Below are 20,513 nucleotides of genomic sequence, written 5' to 3' on the forward strand. Positions count from 1 at the left end.
AAAGTATTAGGGAGAATCCGGTAGGGGACTAATAAAGAATGTAATGAGAGGGCTGTTCTTGGTGTTATTGTTGGGAATATGTAGCCATCTGGTGTAGGTATGAGGTCTGTTGAATGTAGACATCTGGTGTAGGTATGAGGTCTGTTGAATGTAGACATCTGGTGTAGGTTTGAGGTCTGTTGAATGTAGACATCTGGTGTAGGTATGAGGTCTGCTGAATGTAGAAATCTGGTGAAGGTATGAGGTCTGTTGAATGATTTCTTAATCATTTTGGACGTTATAGTCTGATGATGAATTCGTAATCATCTGAACGAATTTTGTCGTAAGCGTTAAGCTTTTCGTGGTTTATGAAGGTGTGGTGGAACCATGGTTTATGAAGGTGTGGTGGAACCATGGTTTATGAAGGTGTGGTGGAACCATGGTTTATGAAGGTGTGGTGGAACCATGGTTTATGAAGGTGTGGTAGAACCATGGTTTATGAAGGTGTGGTGGAACCATGGTTTATGAAGGTGTGGTAGAACCATGGTTCATGAAGGTGTGGTGGAACCATGGTTTATGATTACGGGAGGTGGCTGGCAGTCAGTAGGCTGGCTGGCCTCTGCTCTGAGAACTGGTTTCGACCAAAGGTCCTCTTTATCCCAGGACGGTTATTCACGTAAGGTCGTGTATCCAAGGGTCACATTCACCTGGGAATATCAGAGGAAATCGTATGGTTGATCAGGAAAAGTTAGGGAAATCTCAGTGAAGTTCCTCTTTTATTTTTTTTTTGGCTTTGAACACTAGATCACAAAAAGTTAAACTCTTTGTTTCTAAACGTTGAACCTCGAACCGGGGCTTTGTGTCTTTGACTGGGATCACCAAAACTAGAACACGGAAGACCCTTTGAAAAAAAAAATAGTAATATGACGGTGATGTATGAGGCAGTGATAGAGTGATGTTAAGAGAACATCGCACGTTTATAACACACTGGTACTTAAGGGATGCGCGAATCCCTCAGGGGTGTTTGTGGGGGTCGAGTTGCTGATTGACTGACCAGGCGTCATCTAGCTGTGGCGCCAAGCAGGTTGTTTCTGCAGACGAACCGTGCACTTCATCTAGGATAAACCCGCACGGAAAAACATGACATTTCTTCTTTCGGGAGGTGAAACACCTTATATTCTCTTCACACTGTGACCCATTTCTTATAAGACCTGTATGCTATTTAGAATCACAGGTATACATTCTGTTATGGCCATGAGCTCCATAAATTATAATGGCCGATGTCGTACACCGCGTTCGTAACTCCAGCTCGGGTATTTAGGTTATCATCCACACGCCTCTGAGGAGTAGATTGAACCTGGAGAATGCCAGCTTGGAATCCCTACTACATCGCAGCGATAATCTGCTCTAATCTGGTAAATACTAGTAATATGGCCACGCACCCGTGACTATGCCATTAAAAACACGGGCGGGTCATGTGAAATCCGGCAGGGGAGGGAAATGGAAATATCCAGGCGTCCTCGCGTGTGTCTGATACCCCGTGTGAGCTAACACCCAGGTGCTGCAGACGAAGGACGGCGTGACAGGTGCCCTATGAACCATAGACAGGAGTGACGCCTCCTCAGTCATATAACACAGGTTTATAGCTTCTTTTTTTCCCTCTCTCTGAATTATCTATATGCCTTTGTACTCTTAATCTGCGAGTTCTTTTGATGTCTTCCACTGTCACAAACAGCTTCGGAAGGACCCACTGGTCTGTCTGTTGCTGTTTTGAATTCCTTTTTGTATTTTCCTTTGTATTCCCTATGTAAGACTGGCTGTCGTTACAATGACCACATACATGCTCGGTCTCTGTTCATTCTCCTATTTCATTTATCGTTTTATCTCTGCTCCCAATTCCATTATCATCGTTAACTCTACTCTTAACTCATTTTATAATCATTAGTTCGGATAATACATTCGTCATAATTAATGCTTTTTGCAATTCATTTACCGTTATTAACTCAGCTCCTGATTCATTTATCATTAGTAAATTAACTACTAATCCATTTATGATCATTAACGTTGCTGTTAATCTGTTTAAATGCTATTAATGTACCTAGTAATCCATTTATGATTTCATTAACTTAGAAACTAATAATCCATTCACCATCATTAACGTAACTAGTAATTCATTTACTACTTCATTAACTTGGCCACTAATATGTTAATCATCGCAAACTTAGCTTCTAATCCACTCACCATCATTAACTTTGCCCCAGTTTTCATTGGGTGGATTTGGTTATGTACACAAAGCCAGTGCAGTAACTCGTGCCCACCATTAACCTGTGCCCAGTGGGTTAAAATGAATCGTAAAACTTCCAGTCTTAGTTCCTCTCACCATGAACGAGATCAGTCGCTCTGGATTGAGGGAGGGTGAGGGAGATGGGTTTTGTTTAGAAAGAGATATGGGCAGAAACTCCGAGCCTTAGAGGCATTAAACTTAAACCAGAGTCTTGCATTCCCCATCCTGAGGCTCTTTTGTAAGTCTGGATTTATAAAAGAGGAATGGTCAAGTATTTCCATTCACACAATACCCTTCCATGACACTCGACCTGTAATCATTCCTCTGTCACCTTGTACAGCCTTGGGTTTCGCATCCATACATTGGAGGTGGGACAAGCACTCTTTCATGCATGCATCTCGCTGGCAGCAGCAGTATAATGATATACTTCCATTCCAGAGATCTTCCACTGCACCTTCGGTGATAATCCTCCTCCCATTCAAGACTCCCTTGTTAACCTCTGGCTTTCCCGCTGCCAGTCTTAATGAATGTCACTTCCAGGTGCATGAAACTCATCTGCAGCCTTCAAGTCTTCCGTCATTTAAATTATGTTACTGGCACCCTCTCTTTCTTTCTTCCTTTGAAAGAAAAACACAGCTGAGGTGTTTTACTCGGGTTCACCCTCAGCATCATCCCACCTCGTATATTCATTATCTTTAACTTCTCGCCATTCTGTCTAGCCTTTATCTTTATCTCACTTGACGGCATCGTCTACGTACAGAAACCGAATCAAATTCCATTCTATTTCGCTATGATTTACGTCGGTACATCGTTATCATTTCCCATAGTGCCCCATCTGTAACTATAGTACACAACTATGGTGACATCACACAACACTGCCATTAGGCTCGCATTCATTTCAAACCACTAGGGTCATGTCGCCAGTGACATCTACAAAAAGACATATCTTCGCTGATGAAGGATATCGAGGCTTTGTGTGTGTGTGTGTGTGTGTGTGTGTGCGCGCGCGGCCCCCAGGCTCTATATGCAAAGTTGATCACACAACCCCGCGGAGGTTTTGGAGTTCACCTGATTAATGTCACCCAAAGGACATGTATGATATATCAGTGCGACTCCCCAGACGCACAGCTTCAGTAACTTGTCACAACATGGTTACGTGCACCATCTGTAAGATGATGCATGACTAGTGTAGCGCAGAGTTTATACAATGACTTACGGTGCGTAGAATTAGTATATGTTACCATTTAGAGAAAAACCTCGACCATATAGGATCTCTTTTGTTGTTCTCGTTAGACATCCTCTGGAACACGAGTGTACGACCACTTGGATATCATGATCCAGACCTTAATCTAGACAGGCTCACGTGCCCAAGGGTCGCACCATGATCTTCCAGCCCTTAAACCAAAAGGTCGCACCCTCATTATATACCAGGAGCTTAAACTAAGGCCTTTTTTTACTCATGTAGACCCCGCGCAACACGCCCGCTTACCCGCCCGCTCACCCACCCACCTCTCCGATGCCCACTGGAACCAGCTAACGTTTCCGACGTGGCTTGAAGATAATAGATTAGCTGAAGCAACTTACACTAAACTCCAGGCAACATCCACAATGTTCCCTGTACCGGGTTTCGGCGGCGTCTTGTGTGTTGGACCCCTCCATGACCTGTGTTCCCCAGCAAGTGATGTGGCTGATTGCTTTATGCGTTGGGTAAACTAAATGCAGATCTGTAATGTTAGATCGAGCATGCAAATGGTATGCAGATGAGAGGATGACCGGCTGAGTTTTGTGACTTCATTCAGGTGATAATGAAGCCATCACGTGGAAGTTCTTTCTGTTTTTTTGGTCCTCCCTTTCTCTGCGGTGTTTCAAATGCTACGTGGTTTGAGGTGTGAGGATGATATTATACCCTTGTTAGCCCTGTCATTATGTGAGATCATATTAGTAACCGATTGGTTCAATCGCTCGCAGGCCTTTCACTTCAGTCTATTGCCTGTATCCAGTGCCCAACTTCTCACTATTTCGTGTCTCTGGTACTGATAGATGGGTCTATCGGCTATGAGTTGATTACGGCTGTTGACGCAAAGCAGGAGCAACGTGGAGAAAAACTAGCGCGTGTCAAATGTTAATATTGTCAGTCGTGGAGACAGGAGGCCTCATGATTGTGGTCTAGTGAGACGCGGAAGTATATATATGTGTGTTTGTGTGTGTGTGCGTGTGATGAAGGTGACCCCTGTCACGCCATGCCGATCGTCCTGTGCCCGTAGATGCTTTCCCCCACCCCAACCCCTCCCACACACACACACACACACACACACACACACACCAAGCGTGGCCATTCCACCACCTTTGTGCCGCATTATGCCTCACCTCCTCCTCCTCCTCCTCCCCACGTTACGTTACCCTTGAATGTTCAACGGTTCATCGTTTTACTGGTCACAATCATCTAACATGCCGAAACTTTTCTTTTTCTTTTTTTTTTTTTTTGCAACCCCCCTTTTTTTTTTAACCCCCTCAGCCTCCGGTCCATTTCACGTTAGTCTTCGGCAAAAGTTTACTGGCGGACAAAGAAGCGAGCGGCTGTTCTTGATGTGCTCCCAAGATGATGGACATTTTCCACTCCAAAAGTTGGGAGGTCTCGCGAGAGAGAGAGAGAGAGAGAGGGGAGAGAGAGAGAGAGAGAGAGAGAGGAGGAGAGGAGAGAGAGAGGGAAGAGAGGAGAGAGAGGGAGAGAGAGGAGAGAGAGAGAGAGAGAGAGAGAGAGAGAGAGAGAGAGAGAGAGAGAGAGAGAGAGAGAGAGAGGAGAGAGAGGAGAGAGAGAGAGAGAGAGAGAGAGAGAGAGAGAGAGAGGAGAGAGAGAGAGAGAGAGAGAGAGAGAGAGAGAGAGAGAGAGAGAGAGAGAGAGAGAGAGAGTCCGTGTTTCAGTGAGTGCAGCGAACGCGTCGGCCGATGGCGGAGTGTAAACGACCTGAAGGACAGATATAGTCGCCCGGTAAGCAGTTAGTGAATATCTAGGAACGTCTTGGAAATTCTAAACATGTTTCAAGATTAGCGAAAAAAAAGACAAAGAAAAGGACAAATTTTAAGCGAGAATCGTGAGCGTTTTTAGTGTTCTGACAGCTGTTCACTGGAATGCCTCTCAATTGTAAACATGTTTCAAGATTAGCGAAAAAAAAGATAAAAAAAGGACAAATTTTAAGCGAGAATCGTGAGCGTTTTTAGTGTTCTGACAGCTGTTCACTGGAATGCCTCTCAGTTCTAAACATGTTTCAAGATTAGCGAAAAAAAAAGACAAAAAAAGGACAAATTTTAAGCGAGGATCGTGAGCGTTTTTAGTGTTCTGACAGCTGTTCACTGGAATGCCTCTCAGATGGGATAAAGATGACGCCCAGGGGCTAGAGAAGACGACGACAAGAAAAGAAATGACGTACCAGACGACTGAGTGAGTGAGAGTGCGTCAGTCGTCAGCATTTTATCCTACTGTCAATATGACTCGAAAGAAAGTCGCATACCACACCCCCATTTACCAGCGCTGCCCACCTGGGTATTTAGGAGCGTTAGTGACGACTGAGCAGTGACTGTCAAATGTCACTCCTCCTCCTTTGTCCCAAATCAATCGTCTTTCTTGTCTGCCTCACTTTATGTGTAGCGGGTCTGCTGGCTTTCAGTCCATGAACGCACGATCTCTCATACATAACACTTAACCATACGTGACTCACACGACACGTTCTTCATAACTCTTATATTTTCCCTCTGGTGAGCGGGACGCCCTAGCCATGTCCCTTTCGGCAGAAAGGTACCGAGTTATCCCATCAGCAAGACCATAGAGCATACCAAATATACATCAGACAAAATTATACGCATGGCATGGAAAAGAAACTTCGAACGGCTAATCAGAATATTACCACAAGAAATGAAAGAGACGTTCTGGGAGCAGCTATAAAATATCTAAATGAAAACTTGACATGTGGGTGAAATCAGTCCCAGATGAACGCAAAATAGACGGCCGTGCAAAAGCAGAGGAGAATTGTCATGTTTCTATGAGGCTAGACGTGTGATGAGTGCTCAGCTCTACCTCAGCCATCATAGCAAAATATCGCCGTAGGTACTCGTAGGTGGGTAGGTAGGCAGGTACTCTACCTCAGAAATGAATGGTCCGTGTTGCTTGATCGGTCCTCCAACAGTTTTTCATCATCAGCTCACCCAGGTTCCTGTACCTCGTCTCGTTCCTCCACGCAGCGGCTCACCAGGTGCCTGTACCTCGTCTCGTTCCTCCACGCAGCGGCTCACCAGGTGCCTGTACCACGTCTCATTCCTCCACACAGCAGCTCACCAGGTGCCTGTACTTCGTCTCGTTCCTCCACACAGCAGCTCACCAGGTGCCTGTACCTCGTCTCGTTCCTCCACACAGCAGCTCACCAGGTGCCTGTACCTCGTCTCGTTCCTCCACACAGCAGCTCACCAGGTGTACCTCGTCTCGTTCCTCCACACAGCAGCTCACCAGGTGCCTGTACCCCGTTCGATCTTCCTCCCAGCAGCTCACCTTGGCGCCAGTCCATCACACGCGCTTGGCCTTGGTGTTAAGACTTTAGAAAGATTCTGAATCAGTCTCTCTTAACCAAGTTTCTCTACGGGTCGCGATTCACCAGGTGCTCCTTGATGGAAATTACATTGATTTTCAGAGGGAAGAGACCTACTTTTTTGCCTCGTATATGATGATCGTTGTAAGAACTTGGCTCGGGTTACGATCTCATCACTCTTACCGGACGAACAGATTTGGAGATCGTGGCTAATGACCTGGGTAAGTCTCGGCCGGCGCTTGACAGCTTGTTGCAGCCCCTAACCATCGATTTGTAACGCTGCTGGACCACTAATTATAACGCTCTCGACCGCTATTTGTAACGCTCTGGACCACTAGATGTGAACGCTAGACGCTGCGGAATCCCTAGTTTTAACGGAAGATGTTATTAAACCACTCGTAATGTTCGACGCTGCTGGACCACCAGTTGTAACAACACACACGTCTCTTGTAAGTGGCGGTACATTGCTTGCTTCATACCGCTGCCATCCACCGCCGCTCCTCCTGGTTAGTAGGCAGTTCCCCCCTCCTTGCCCTTATGAACCAGAACCTGTTCCCTGTCGGCAAAGAATCACCCAGTGAACACTGACCTTTTTGGAGAACGTGGGCGTGCTCCTGCTGGTGTTGTCAGAGGCGTGGGTAAGGCTCTCTGCACTCCAACCTGTTGCTGAGGAAGTGATTAATCCTCGCGTCTGTGTTGCCTTTTAAAAAATCCAGGAGATTTTGTTTGTAAATTCCATCCATGAGCTAATTCGTTAACGCAATGCACCCAAAACTCTACCGTATCTTTTTTCTTTTATTTTTTTTTGGCCTCGTCTTTCATCACTTATGTTGGTCATGCACCAGGTCCGCTCATGAAGATGCATGGTGTTATTTTTAGTCACGTTCCAAAGCCTTTCATGGATTATTGCCTGGACTCTCATCGGTCCAGCTGCTGTTGGACTTGCTGCTGCTGCTGCTGCTGCTCCTACCGCTGCTTCAGCTTTAATTCTTCTCACTACCTGGTTCAAGCTCTGAATGGGCGAGAGAGAGAGAGAGAGAGAGAGAGAGAGAGAGAGAGAGAGAGAGAGAGAGAGAGAGAGAGAGAGAGAGGAAATGGAATCGCTCCAGACGACATAAGCCAGAAAATTAACAGTAAATAGTAAATCTTTTTTTGATATTTCCTCATATTTTTTTTCCCTTAATTGGAAATTTTCAGGAATGAGAATTTCGGTGAAATAATGAACTTCAAAGATGCGTGTATAGCATTGTGTAGAAGATGAGGGGAGATATGTACTTAAGAACTGGATTCTCATGTAATTTGAGGTCTATGTGGACTATCGTATAGACTCAGCCGTCAATGATTGGCATGTCGTCCAGCTGTTACATACTGCCAGGTTGTCCAGCTGTTACATACTGCCAGGTCGTCCAGCTGTCCCTAACTGCCAGGTCGTCCAGCTGTCCCTAAATGCCAGGTCGTCCAGCTGTTACAAGCTGCCAGGTCGTCCAGCTGTTACATACTGCCAGGTCGTCCAACTGTTACATACTGCCAGGTTGTCCAGCTGTTGCATACTGCCAGGTCGTCCAGCTGTTACATACTGCCAGGTCGTCCAGCTGTTACATACTGCCAGGTCGTCCAGCTGTTACAAACTGCCAGGTCGTTCAGCTGTAACTAACTGCCAGGTCGTCCAACTGTTACAAACTGCGAGGTCGTTTAGCTGTTACAAACTGCCAGGTCGTCCAGCTGTTACATACTGCCAGGTCGTCCAGCTGTTACATACTGCCAGGTCGTCCAGCTGTTACAAACTGCCAGGTCGTCCAGCTGTTACATACTGCCAGGTCGTCCAGCTGTTACAAGCTGCCAGGTCGTCCAGCTGTTACATACTGCCAGGTCGTCCAGCTGTTACATACTGCCAGGTCGTCCAGCTGTCCCATGTGATCAGTTCGCTCAGCTGTTAGGTACTGTGAAGTCGTTCAGCTGTTGCATATGACCTGGGCCTTTAATTGTTATGTACTACCGGGTCGTCCATCTGTTACGTAAGGTTAGGTTGTTCAACTGTTATTTCCTACCGGTACTTTTAGCAGTCCTATACCACCATGTCGTTCAACCGTCATGAACTACCAAGTCGTTCACCTGTCAAGTACCATCAGGTCGTTCAAAATGTCGTGTACTACCAAGTCGTTCATCTGTCAAGTACCATCTGGTCGTTCATAATGTCTTGTACTATCAAGTCGTTCATCTGTCAAGTACCATCAGGTCGTTCAAAATGTCGTGTACTATCAAGTCGTACATCTGTCAAGTACCATCAAGTCGTTCATAATGTTTTGTACTATCAAGTCGTTCATCTGTCAAGTACTATAAGGTCGTTCAAAATGTCGTGTACTATCAAGTCGTTCATCTGTCAAGTACCATCAGGTCGTTCAAAATGTCGTGTACTATCAAGTCGTTCATCTGTCAAGTACTATAAGGTCGTTCAAAATGTCGTGTACTATCAAGTCGTTCATCTGTCAAGTACCATCAGGTCGTTCAAAATGTCGTGTACTATCAAGTCGTTCATCTGTCAAGTACCATCAGGTCGTTCAAAATGTCGTGTACTATCAAGTCGGTCATCTGTCATGAGCTGCCAGGTCGTCTAGTTGATGCATACCTTTCCTGGTCTTTCTTGAGCACTGCAGGAGGGAATGGTAATGTAAATATACGAGAGAGAGAGAGAGAAATTAAATTACCCCAGGACGAAGCGACGTTGTCTCAAAATGAGGATTTCTCTCATATCATGATATGATGTTTGTGCAGAAGACGTTTGTAAACATTCGTGTATAAGAAGACAAAAAACCGTCGTCTTCGACGACAATTTCGGGTATTAAAAAGATTACGAGTGTTGCAACTTATGGAGTGAGTCCCCGCGGTGTGTGCCTCTACCCCTCATGGAATGTGGTCACACGCAGCATGGAATTGAGGTCACATAACCCATGTTGACACATCGCAATGGAACGAGGTCACACAGCATATGATGATATATCACATGGAATGAGGCCATCTGTATCCAGGTTGCCCTAAAACCTAAAGGTGAATTAAGGTCACCTCTGGTTGTACCTGAACCTCGTACATCACTTGGTCACCTTGATACCCTGAAATACACTAGATCATTGAGGATTCCCAGGTGAGCCCAGGTCACCTAAGGTCTCGTAAGTGAACCCACGCCACCCTTGAACCCTATTTGAACCCCAGACTCACGTATATCTCCTAACGACCCGAGAATACCTTGGGTCTTCCAGAACGTAGGTGGAGAGGCGCCTTCTACTCTACCATCCTATTTCTGCAGATTATCACTGCGTCTAATCTTGTCGCGAACCAGCAGGTCTCCTGTTAACCTGTCCCCTCCGTGTAGACCCACTGAGTCAGCCTTCGAACATTTGATTGATCTCTTCTTGCATGCGAGTTTCCTTTAGAAGAACCCAAAGTACCTTAGATCCTAAGGGAAAACCCCAACCCACTCGAGATTTCGTAGATAAACACCATCACTGATTATCCTCCAGTGAAGCAAGGACGCCATAGACACATTCAACTGTACTCAGATGAAATTTTGCCTGTGTCAGAACTACCAAGAGAATCAGTTCATTGTTAAGCCCCAGCTGATAACGCAGTGTGTGTCTCGCCAGTGCGAAAATTGCTCATCTTTAACTCCAGTTTGGTAGCCATGAAAACAAGACTGGGCGCAGAGGTCATGTTGGTGATAAATGTACTCCACTTAACCCCTCGCGTTACCTTAGATTTCCCAGGTGAACCCAGTCAGTTTGGGTCTCTTCAATTAACTCTCGTTGTTCGAGACTGGTCTATAGTCCTGGGAAACCCAAAGATTCCCCATGTGGGCCCAGGCCACTGTAGAATCCCACGTGAATTTTAGATTATCGTAGATCACCCCCATGTGTTTCTCTCCCCATGTGATGATTACTCCTTCTCAAGAAATCTTCTAACATCAAAATGACTGAGAGAAAGAGACAGCAGAATTGGAAACTACAAGGAAAAAAAACTGTACAAAATATATGGCTAACCGCCTTTGATTGGCCATTAGAACTTAGACAACCTTCTCTTCTCCAAGAAGGACCCAAGTTGATGATTTGTGAATTGACCCACAATAAAATACAGATGTTCCCCCATGTGGTCTCACTTCATCTCCGCCTCCTCTCGTTAGACAACCCCCCGTATTCCTTAGATGATTATATTAATCCCAGAAGTGATTAGGGATCGACCAGGATTACTCGGGTCAACACAGACCATTTCTTATTCCTCAGGAGAGTCTGGGGTCGTCCTCGCATTCCTCCGAACGTCTAGACAGCCAAGAGACCTCGGTCCTCACAACCCATACAAGGATCCTCCACGTTATACTGGGGTCTTTGTATATGCCACAGGTGACATAGGAGACATCCAGGCTTCGACGGGTCAGCTCTGGTATTCTCGATTCCTTAAATCCATCAGGAGACCACGGAAGTGTCCAACGACTTAGGAGGTTCCCATTAAGTCGCCTCAACCCATAGGAGGTCGGGTAGAGAATCCAAATTACCCACGGTCTTTCTCCATGCTACTCGTGCGATCGTTGTGGGATCTGCTGGGTCATCCTCGACCGCCTTCGTTCTAAATAGGTTTTCCGCGGATCACTTAGTTCCCTCAAGTGCCTTGGATCCTCCTAACAGGGAGAGTCATCGTGTTATTTAAGACTTTAGGGGTTTTCCATCAGGTCTCACCCCCCCAGAGTACTGTGTGTTAACCATCAGGTCACCAACCCCAGAGTACTGTGTGCTAACCATCAGGTCACCCCCAGAGTACTGTGTGCTAACCATCAGGTCACCCCCAGAGTACTGTGTGCTAACCATCAGATCACCCCCAGAGTACTGTGTGCTAACCATCAGGTCACCCCCAGAGTTCTGTGTGCTAACCATCAGGTCACCCCCAGAGTACTGTGTGCTAACCATCAGGTCACCCCCAGAGTTCTGTGTGCTAACCATCAGGTCATCCCCAGAGTACTGTATGCTTACGACATGACCTGGACCTCTGGGTCACCTTCACCACAACCCCCAGACAACCTAGGTCACCACAGACCTCGATATTGACCCTTAGGAAAGAGTGGTAACGGTGTGTGTTCTGTCTCACCGCAGGGGAGGAGGTGCGCTACAGCATAACTGGAGGCAACAGAGACGGGCTCTTCACAATCGACCAGCGCTCCGGCACCATCACCCTCGCCGCTGGCCTCGACTACGAGCTTCACGAGAAGGTCAGTCATCGCAGTCGTCCTTCTCTCTCTCTCTCTCTCTCTCTCTCTCTCTCTCTCTCTCTCTCTCTCTCTCTCTCTCTCTCTCTCTCTCTCTCTCTCTCTCTCTCTCTCTCTCTCTCTCTCTCTCTCTCTCACCGACTGGGGTCATTTGTGAAGGTCTGGTGTGCGGTGAAATGTCATGTGTTGTAGTGATCGAAGGTGGTCGGGTGTGTTGCCTTTCCCTTGTGTGTGTGTGTGTGTGTGTGTGTGTGTGTTGTGGCAGTTATATGGTTGTGTTCGTGTGCTGTGTTGTGAAGTACGGGGTCATTCATGTCTGGGAAAGGTCAAGGGTCATGTTTTTTTTGTTTTTTTTTTGGTCCAGTAAGGTCTAAGGTCATGTTTGATGAATTTCGGGGTCATTTCCTTTTGAGGTACTTCATGTGTGTGTGTGTGTGTGTGTGTGTGTGTGTGTGTGTGTGTGTGTGTGGTACGTGGAGGCGTAACCATTTACCAAGCCTCCATTCGTGAATATATTATCCCTCTGTGTAAGGGAAAAAAAATAATAATAATAATAATAGACTCGCTACACTTCACAACACAGTTCATACTAGAATTCCCATCGTAATATTTCGCGTGATGATGATAATCAACGCAGACTAAGATTCTTCGCACGACTCTTCGTTCCAAATGAGAACTAGTTTCAATACGTACACAAATTCGGGACATGGTGAAATTGTGTTCAGCCTGCCGGTTTCCAAGAGCCAGTCTGACTGTTGATACAGTGAGGGTATTGTCTGGACCTCCCCCATCTGATCTGTTGCAGATGTCAAATAGAATTTGACATGAGATGGAAACGACTCTGAGGCCCTTGTAGAGAGAAGTGGTAGCGACTGGAATGGATGAAGGCAGGGAGTATGAATGTATACGTGTGTATATTTGTATATGTCTGTGTCTGTATATGTATGTATACGTTGAAATGTATATGCATGTATATGTGCGTTTATTTATATGTATGTGTACGTGGGTGGTTGGGCCATTCCTCGTCTGTTTCCTTGCGCTACCTTTCTGATGCGGGAAACAGTCGACTTTTGCGACACGCAGGGAATACGTGGGAAGTATTCTTTCTCCCCTATCCCCAGGGATATATATATATATATATATATATATATATATATATATATATATATATATATATATATATATATATATATATATATATATATATATATATCGATATATATATATATATATATATATATATATATATATATATATATATATATATATATATATATATATCGATATATATATATATATATATATATATATATATATATATATATATATATATATATATATATATATATATCGCGGTTTCGATGGTGTGACAGATATGTCGTTGGACAGACAAATGTACACGCAACACTGGTCTGATTCGAACCCTGGGTAGGATGTATATCAAAATATACAGATATCTAGCAATCGCACGTAATCGTGTCAGCTTCAGTTCTTCACTTTCAACGTGGCTGGCCAACAGTAGGTAAAGTCTATGAAAAAAGAAAGGAACGTTCTCTATTCAACAAAGGGATTACCAGGGACGTAAGCCGCTAGGGAACCAGGGTAGCTCGTCTGGACCATGAGAAGCGCAAGGTAGGACTGCCTGTGTTCAGGGCTCCTGGAGCCGGCATTACGGGGTGGGGGTAGAAGGGGATGGTGGTATTACACACGATCTTGAAGAGGAAGTGTTGAGGGTTTGTTATGCTTACGCTACAGCGAAGGCATCAAGGTGTATGTGGGTTTATGACATGGTTTACGGCCTCTGTTCTACGGGAAACAAGGAGAGACTGAATTGATTACAAAGACTATCGGATTCCCTAGGACTAACATCTGAATGTAGATCAGACTCCGAATCACCTTTCAAGTCGTTGTAATCAACTATCTACGATAGCTTCATTAATGTCAGAGATCAGCCTTAAACTGGTTTGGATTCCTCTCTCTACCCCTATAGGCATTGTCGCTATACGAGAGAGAGAGAGAGAGAGAGAGAGAGAGAGAGAGAGAGAGAGAGAGAGAGAGAGAGAGAGAGAGAGAGAGAGAGAGAGAGGATGAATTAGCCTCAGGTAAAGCTTTTGTTATTTTCAATCTATATCGAGATATAGAGCCAGAATCACTGTGTCAGACCCAACTGTGTAGTTTTTCACTGCACTACATTTACTGTACATGTTTTTTTCTTTTTACTCGTGTGCAGTCCTAGCTACGTCTCTTCGTTGTATATCAACTGACTGCTATATTTCTTTCTTGTATCTCCCCTGATGATGTGATTATGACACGAAAGTGCACTTGGGAACTTATCGTGTTTCATTTTCCCGTGGAATATATATATATATATATATATATATATATATATATATATATATATATATATATATATATATATATATATATATATAAAGCTTGAACTGAGGAACAGGTTAGCTTGACGACAGGTGTCTGGGAAGTGTTCTTTGAGGCAGATAGCGTTTTGTGACTTTCAAAACATTTAGCTGTAATCTCGTAAACATTTAGCTGTGTTTTTTTTTAAAGGTTTAGATATGATAATTCAAACCTATTTAAAACATCTAGCTGTGAGTGTAGAAGCCCTGAGCTCTGATTCTATAAACATTTCGCGATAGTCATAATCATTTCTACTCGTGAATCTCATAGATCAACATATATTTCCTCTGAATTTTCTTACACTAATACTTGATGAAATTTCGTACACATTTGGGTTGGTTACATCCAAAGACCCCCTCCCATGGGAGTTGGTTACATACAGAGACCCCTCCCATGGGAGTTGGATGTCCATGGGAGTTGGTTACATCCAGAGACCCCCTTCCATGGGGGTTGGTTACATCCAGAGACCCCTCCCATAGGTGTTGGTTACATCCAGAGGCCTCTCCCACGGGGGTTGGTTACATCCATAGACCCCTCCCATGGGGGTTGGTTACATCCAGAGACCCCCTCCCATGTTGGTTGGTTACATCCAGAAACCCCCTCCCCCCCTTTTTTTTAATCAGTGTTATAGGATTTATGAACTATCGATTATTCCATGGTTAATCTTATCATCTTATGACCAGGTTCAGTCTGGTGACAGCACGTAGCAGAGCCTCGGGTGTGTCAAAGTACAGGGTACTTAACAAAGTCTAGATTTAAGTATCGTCAAAGTCATTAAAGTATAAAGTTGCATCAGGGGTTTATAAATACCTTATGTATATATATATATATATATATATATATATATATATATATATATATATATATATATATATATATATATATATATATAGTGGAGGCGTGCTCTTCGGGGTCAGCCTGGATCATAGAAATTTTTTAATTTCTTCATATTTTTGACGAGTTTTTCTTCTCTCTTTTTTTTTTCTTTCTCTTTCTCTCTCGAGCAAGTTGAGTCACGTCAGTCAGCGGGCTGTTGCTTACCTCCGGGGGAACAGACAGGCTAGCATGGTGTGTCACTCACTCGTCCATCCTCCGTAACACTGGTGGCTGTGAGGGAAGAGTCTCCGTATATTTCTCCTCCACCATGAACACTAGGATGACCGTGGGCACTGGGATATAACATAGATATACATATAACATATAACTACCTAAATACATATATATATATATATATATATATATATATATATATATATATATATATATATATATATATATATATATATATATATATATATATGTACATGTTTACCAAATGGCGTCCTAGCTTCGTCTCTTCGATGTATATCAACTGACTGTTATATTGCTCTCTTGTGTCTCCCCTGATGATGTGATTATTACACGAAAGTGCACTTGGGAACTTTTCGTGTTTCATTTTCCCCGTGGACTCATAGGAATATATATATATATATATATATATATATATATATATATATATATATATATATATATATATATATATATATATATATATATATATATATATATATATATCCCATTGGACACGACCCTCTTACATGGTTATTAGAACGTAAAAAAAAAGAACAAATCTAGTGCCTTTTGGGGAAGGATATTTCGGGATCTGCTTCGGGGGGCGCGGGAGGGAGGCCAAGCATCATAACAAAATCCTGGCATCATGCGAGACAATAGAGCCTTAAATCTTGCTTTCTAGCCGACAGCGAAGACGACGCTGTACGGAATCTGAACCCATTATCAGCGCTGCACGGGGGAAGAGGGTAGGATGGTGGAGCGGGGGTTGTGGCCTCTCTCTGGCCATGTAGAATTCGCATACCTGACAACCTCGTTGAATGCTGTTAATGACTTCGAAAATGTCGCATAACAGACGGATAATCATGACAGTATATATATATATATATATATATATATATATATATATATATATATATATATATATATATATATATATATATTGTCCGTTTTCTCTGTTAAGGATCTTAGGTATATTTTGATATTTGGTAGAATATCAGTGTACAATGAGATCAGAATTCATAGAGGAAATATTAACCTTATCCCCTTGAGTTTAAAGGTACGATTCCAGAGCACTGCAGTTTGACCTTTAGGTCAAATGACATGACCTTTTTTTTTTCCTTTTTTTTTCTTTTTTGACTTGACCGCTAATAGTTCGTTGTCGTACTCAAGGATCGTACCGTAATGCTGAATAGTCGTACAGTCGAGCTTACGAAGTTAATACAATATAACGCAACGTCATATAAAAAAAAAAAAACCGTGTGCTTTCCCCTTACCAGCTTCTCCTCTCAAGTCCTGCTTTCCATCTCAATCTCAACCACTGTAGACATAAGGCCGGACTGTTACCACAAGGCAATGGAGGCGTTTTCTAAAATGCCGTAGTGAGCGGAGTGGTGACCTCGTCTGACGTGCTAGCGAACTGGAATCAGCGTCGGTGGGTTTGGTGGAGGTACTAGGACCATTAACCCCTTTGGTCGAAGGAGGTCGGGTCGGGTCGGTCCGTCCTTGTTGCTGCAGTGCTTATGATTCTCTCTCTCTCTCTCTCTCTCTCTCTCTCTCTCTCTCTCTCTCTCTCTCTCTCTCTCTCTCTCTCTCGTTTGTGATTGACAGTATCACGAGAAGGCCGGCAGAAGGGGGGGAGAGGTGTAGAGTATCTGTTCGAACTGCCGCGGCAGAAGCCAAAAAGAGAGAGAGAGAGAGAGAGAGAGAGAGAGAGAGAGAGAGAGAGAGAGAGAGAGAGAGAGAGAGAGAGAGAATAAAACTCCCAGCTTTGGTGATCATGGCTGGTGGTGGGTTCAAGGTGGCCACCGTCGGTCCAGGAGAGATCGCAAAGGAGGGATTTTTGGGGGTCTTTGGCTACCGGAAGAATTAGACTGGAGAGTGAGAGATGAAGGGGGGCATAACCTTCTCTGAGATTGACCTGACACTGTTATATGTGGCCCATAAACAGACCATAATGTTCAGCTTCATGAGATGAGCGGTACGATCCTTGAGCACGACGGTACGATCCTTGAGTATGACGGTACGATCCTTAAGCAGGACGGTACGATCCTTGAGCACGACGGTACGATCCTTGAGCTACACGGTACGATCCTTGATCACGACGGTACGATCCTTGAGCTCGACGGAACGATCCTTAAGCACGACGGTACGATCCTTGAGCATGACGGTATGATCCTTGAGCTCGACGGAACGATCCTTAAGCAGGACGGTACGATCCTTGAGCACGACGGTACGATCCTTAAGCAGGACGGTACGATCCTTGAGCTCGACGGAACGATCCTTAAGCTCGACGGAACGATCCTTAAGCACGACGGGGCGATCCTTGAGCACGACGGTACGGTCACTGAGCACGATGGCACGATCACTGAGCACGACGGGACGATGCTTGAGCACGATGGTACGATCCTTGAGCACGACGGTACGATCCTTGAGTACGACGGTACGGTCACTGACCACGATAGTTCGACCCTTAAATCACGGCTGTACGATCCTTGAGTAAGGTGGTCTGGCCTGGCCTTTGACCTGGGACTCTTAAAGCGTCAAGTCAAAGGCCATATATCATCATATCCAAGGGTAGTATATCGCTGTAATCAAACCTTATAATGGCTCAGCGATGCGTTTGCTACCAGGGTGGATAAAAGGCGCGTGAGAATTTTTGATGTGCATCACCCATAGACATGTGATCTGCTTCCACCGTGTCGACCAGCATACTGGTGGGGTAATGGTCGCGTCTGACGTCCGAGGATATATCTCTCTCCGCTGCTGGAGGCAAGCGAGGGGTAAAAAGGCACGACCAGAACTGAGGAAGGACAGCCCCGAGGGTCTGCTGTTAAAACTTCGCCTCGCTTGAGGAACTGATATGATCTGAAAGCAATTTCGCAAAGGAAAGACGAACTGAAGGATAGGGAGAGATGTGTTTGACGCATAGAGGGAGAGGTCGTGGCCGATGGTGGAGTTAATGAAGGGTTCCCCTGGTTTATGTGTGTGTGGGAGAGGGAGGCAGTAGCGAGACAGTAGCAGGTGTTGGTGGTGCTCCAGGAGATGCTGGAAGCTTTATGATAAGTAATGACAAAGTCGTGGCAGAGGAAAAGCCTCTCCCAAGAAGTCTTCTCACAGTCTATGCAGACATTTTATCTTTAGGTATATATATATATATATATATATATATATATATATATATATATATATATATATATATATATATATATATATACTCCTATGAGTCCACGGGGAATTGAGACACGATAAGTTCCCAAGTGCACTTTCGTGTAATAATCACATCATCAGGGGAGATACAAGAAAGAAACATAACAGTCAGTTGATATACAACGAAGAGACGTAGCTTGGACGCCATTTGGAGGCATGTAAGATATGAGATTGATAATTGTAAAGCCATACCATCAGTTGGGAATGTTAAAGGTGGCACGACCTCTAGCCTTGCCAGCTGCTGTTTGCCACAGACTCATGTCCACTCGTCTGTTGTCAGTCACTGTCTGTTTAACAGTCGTGCATGCAATTTACTTGTCAGCAACAGACCATAAACACAGTATTCCCCCGTGAGTCAGTGTCAACACCAGACTGGTACAGATTTCTGATGTGAGACCTAATATTGTAGTCCAGCACGCTGATGGTCCTGAATCTTTGAAGTAGATTTTTTAATTTCCTTCAGTCAACTAATGTCTGAAACTGATACAGATAGACTCACCTCTTCAACGTGTCTGCATTACATTCGTCTACACTTACTTCGTCTACTTTTGCAACACATTCATTTACACTTACCTCACCTGCGTCTGCAACACATCAATTTACGTGTACCTTGTCAACAACGTCTGCAACACACTCATTTACACTCATCTTGTCAACTTCTACAACACATTCATTTACACTTACCCCGTCAACATCTGCAACACATTCATTTACACTCATCTCAACAACGTCTGCAACACATTCATTTACACATACCTCGTCAACAACGTCTACAACACATTCATTTACACTCGTCTTGTCAACTTCTACAACACATTTATTTACACTCATCTCGTCAACGTCTGCAACACATTCATTTACACGTACCTCGTCAACAACGTCTACAACACATTCATTTACACTCATCTCGTCACCAACGTCTGCACAACTGAGTCTTGCTTTATTCTTTTTCCGTCCAAAATGTCAAGAATAGGCACGTGCACGTTCTTCAACTGTCGGAGGCATTGTGGGCGACAGACTCGAATTAAACCACTTGGAACATATATATGTAACAGACTTTAGAGAAAATGCATCGTGGGGGACACTCATTCTCGAGACCAAAAAGACGATATTAAACCCTCACCAGAAAATATATATATATATATATATATATATATATATATATATATATATATATATATATATATATATATATATTTATATATATATATATATATATATATATATATATATATATATATATATATATATATATATACATTTCATTTCAATCTTATTATATTTAGTCGCTGTCTCCAGCGTTAGCGAGGTAGCGCAAGTAAACAGACGAAAGAATGGCCCAACCCACCCACATGCACATGTATATACATAAACGTTCATACACGCACATATACATACCTATACATTTCAACGTATACATATATATGCATACACAGACATATACATACATATATATACACAGACATATACATAAATACACATGTATATATTCATACTTGCTGCCTTTATCCATTCTCGTCGCCGCCCCTCCACACATGAAATAGCATCCACATCCCCTAGTACGCGCGCAAGGTAGCGCTACGAAAGGACAACAAAGGCCACATTCGTTCACACTCAGTCTCTAGCTGTCATGTATAATGCACCGAAACCACAGCTCCCTTTCCACATCCAGGCCCCACAAAACTTTCCATGGTTTACCCCAGACGCTTCACATGCCCTGGTTCAATCCATTGACAGCACGTCGACCCCGTATACT

General features: G+C 44.0%; 1 protein-coding gene across 9 annotated transcripts in view; it reads left to right on the top strand.

Annotated features, from left to right (window-relative positions):
* Positions 1 to 20,513, top strand: part of LOC139758810 (putative neural-cadherin 2) — an 831,293-nt gene that overhangs the window by 694,494 nt on the left and 116,286 nt on the right. For all 9 annotated transcript variants that reach the window (XM_071680628.1, XM_071680630.1, XM_071680627.1 and 6 more), the window contains one exon: positions 11,973 to 12,088. In XM_071680628.1, the coding sequence (XP_071536729.1) occupies positions 11,973 to 12,088 (116 nt within the window). The remainder of the gene's footprint in view (positions 1 to 11,972; positions 12,089 to 20,513) is intronic.

The sequence above is a fragment of the Panulirus ornatus genome, chromosome 31 (assembly GCF_036320965.1).
Source record: "Panulirus ornatus isolate Po-2019 chromosome 31, ASM3632096v1, whole genome shotgun sequence".
Taxonomy (NCBI): Eukaryota; Metazoa; Arthropoda; class Malacostraca; order Decapoda; family Palinuridae; genus Panulirus; species Panulirus ornatus.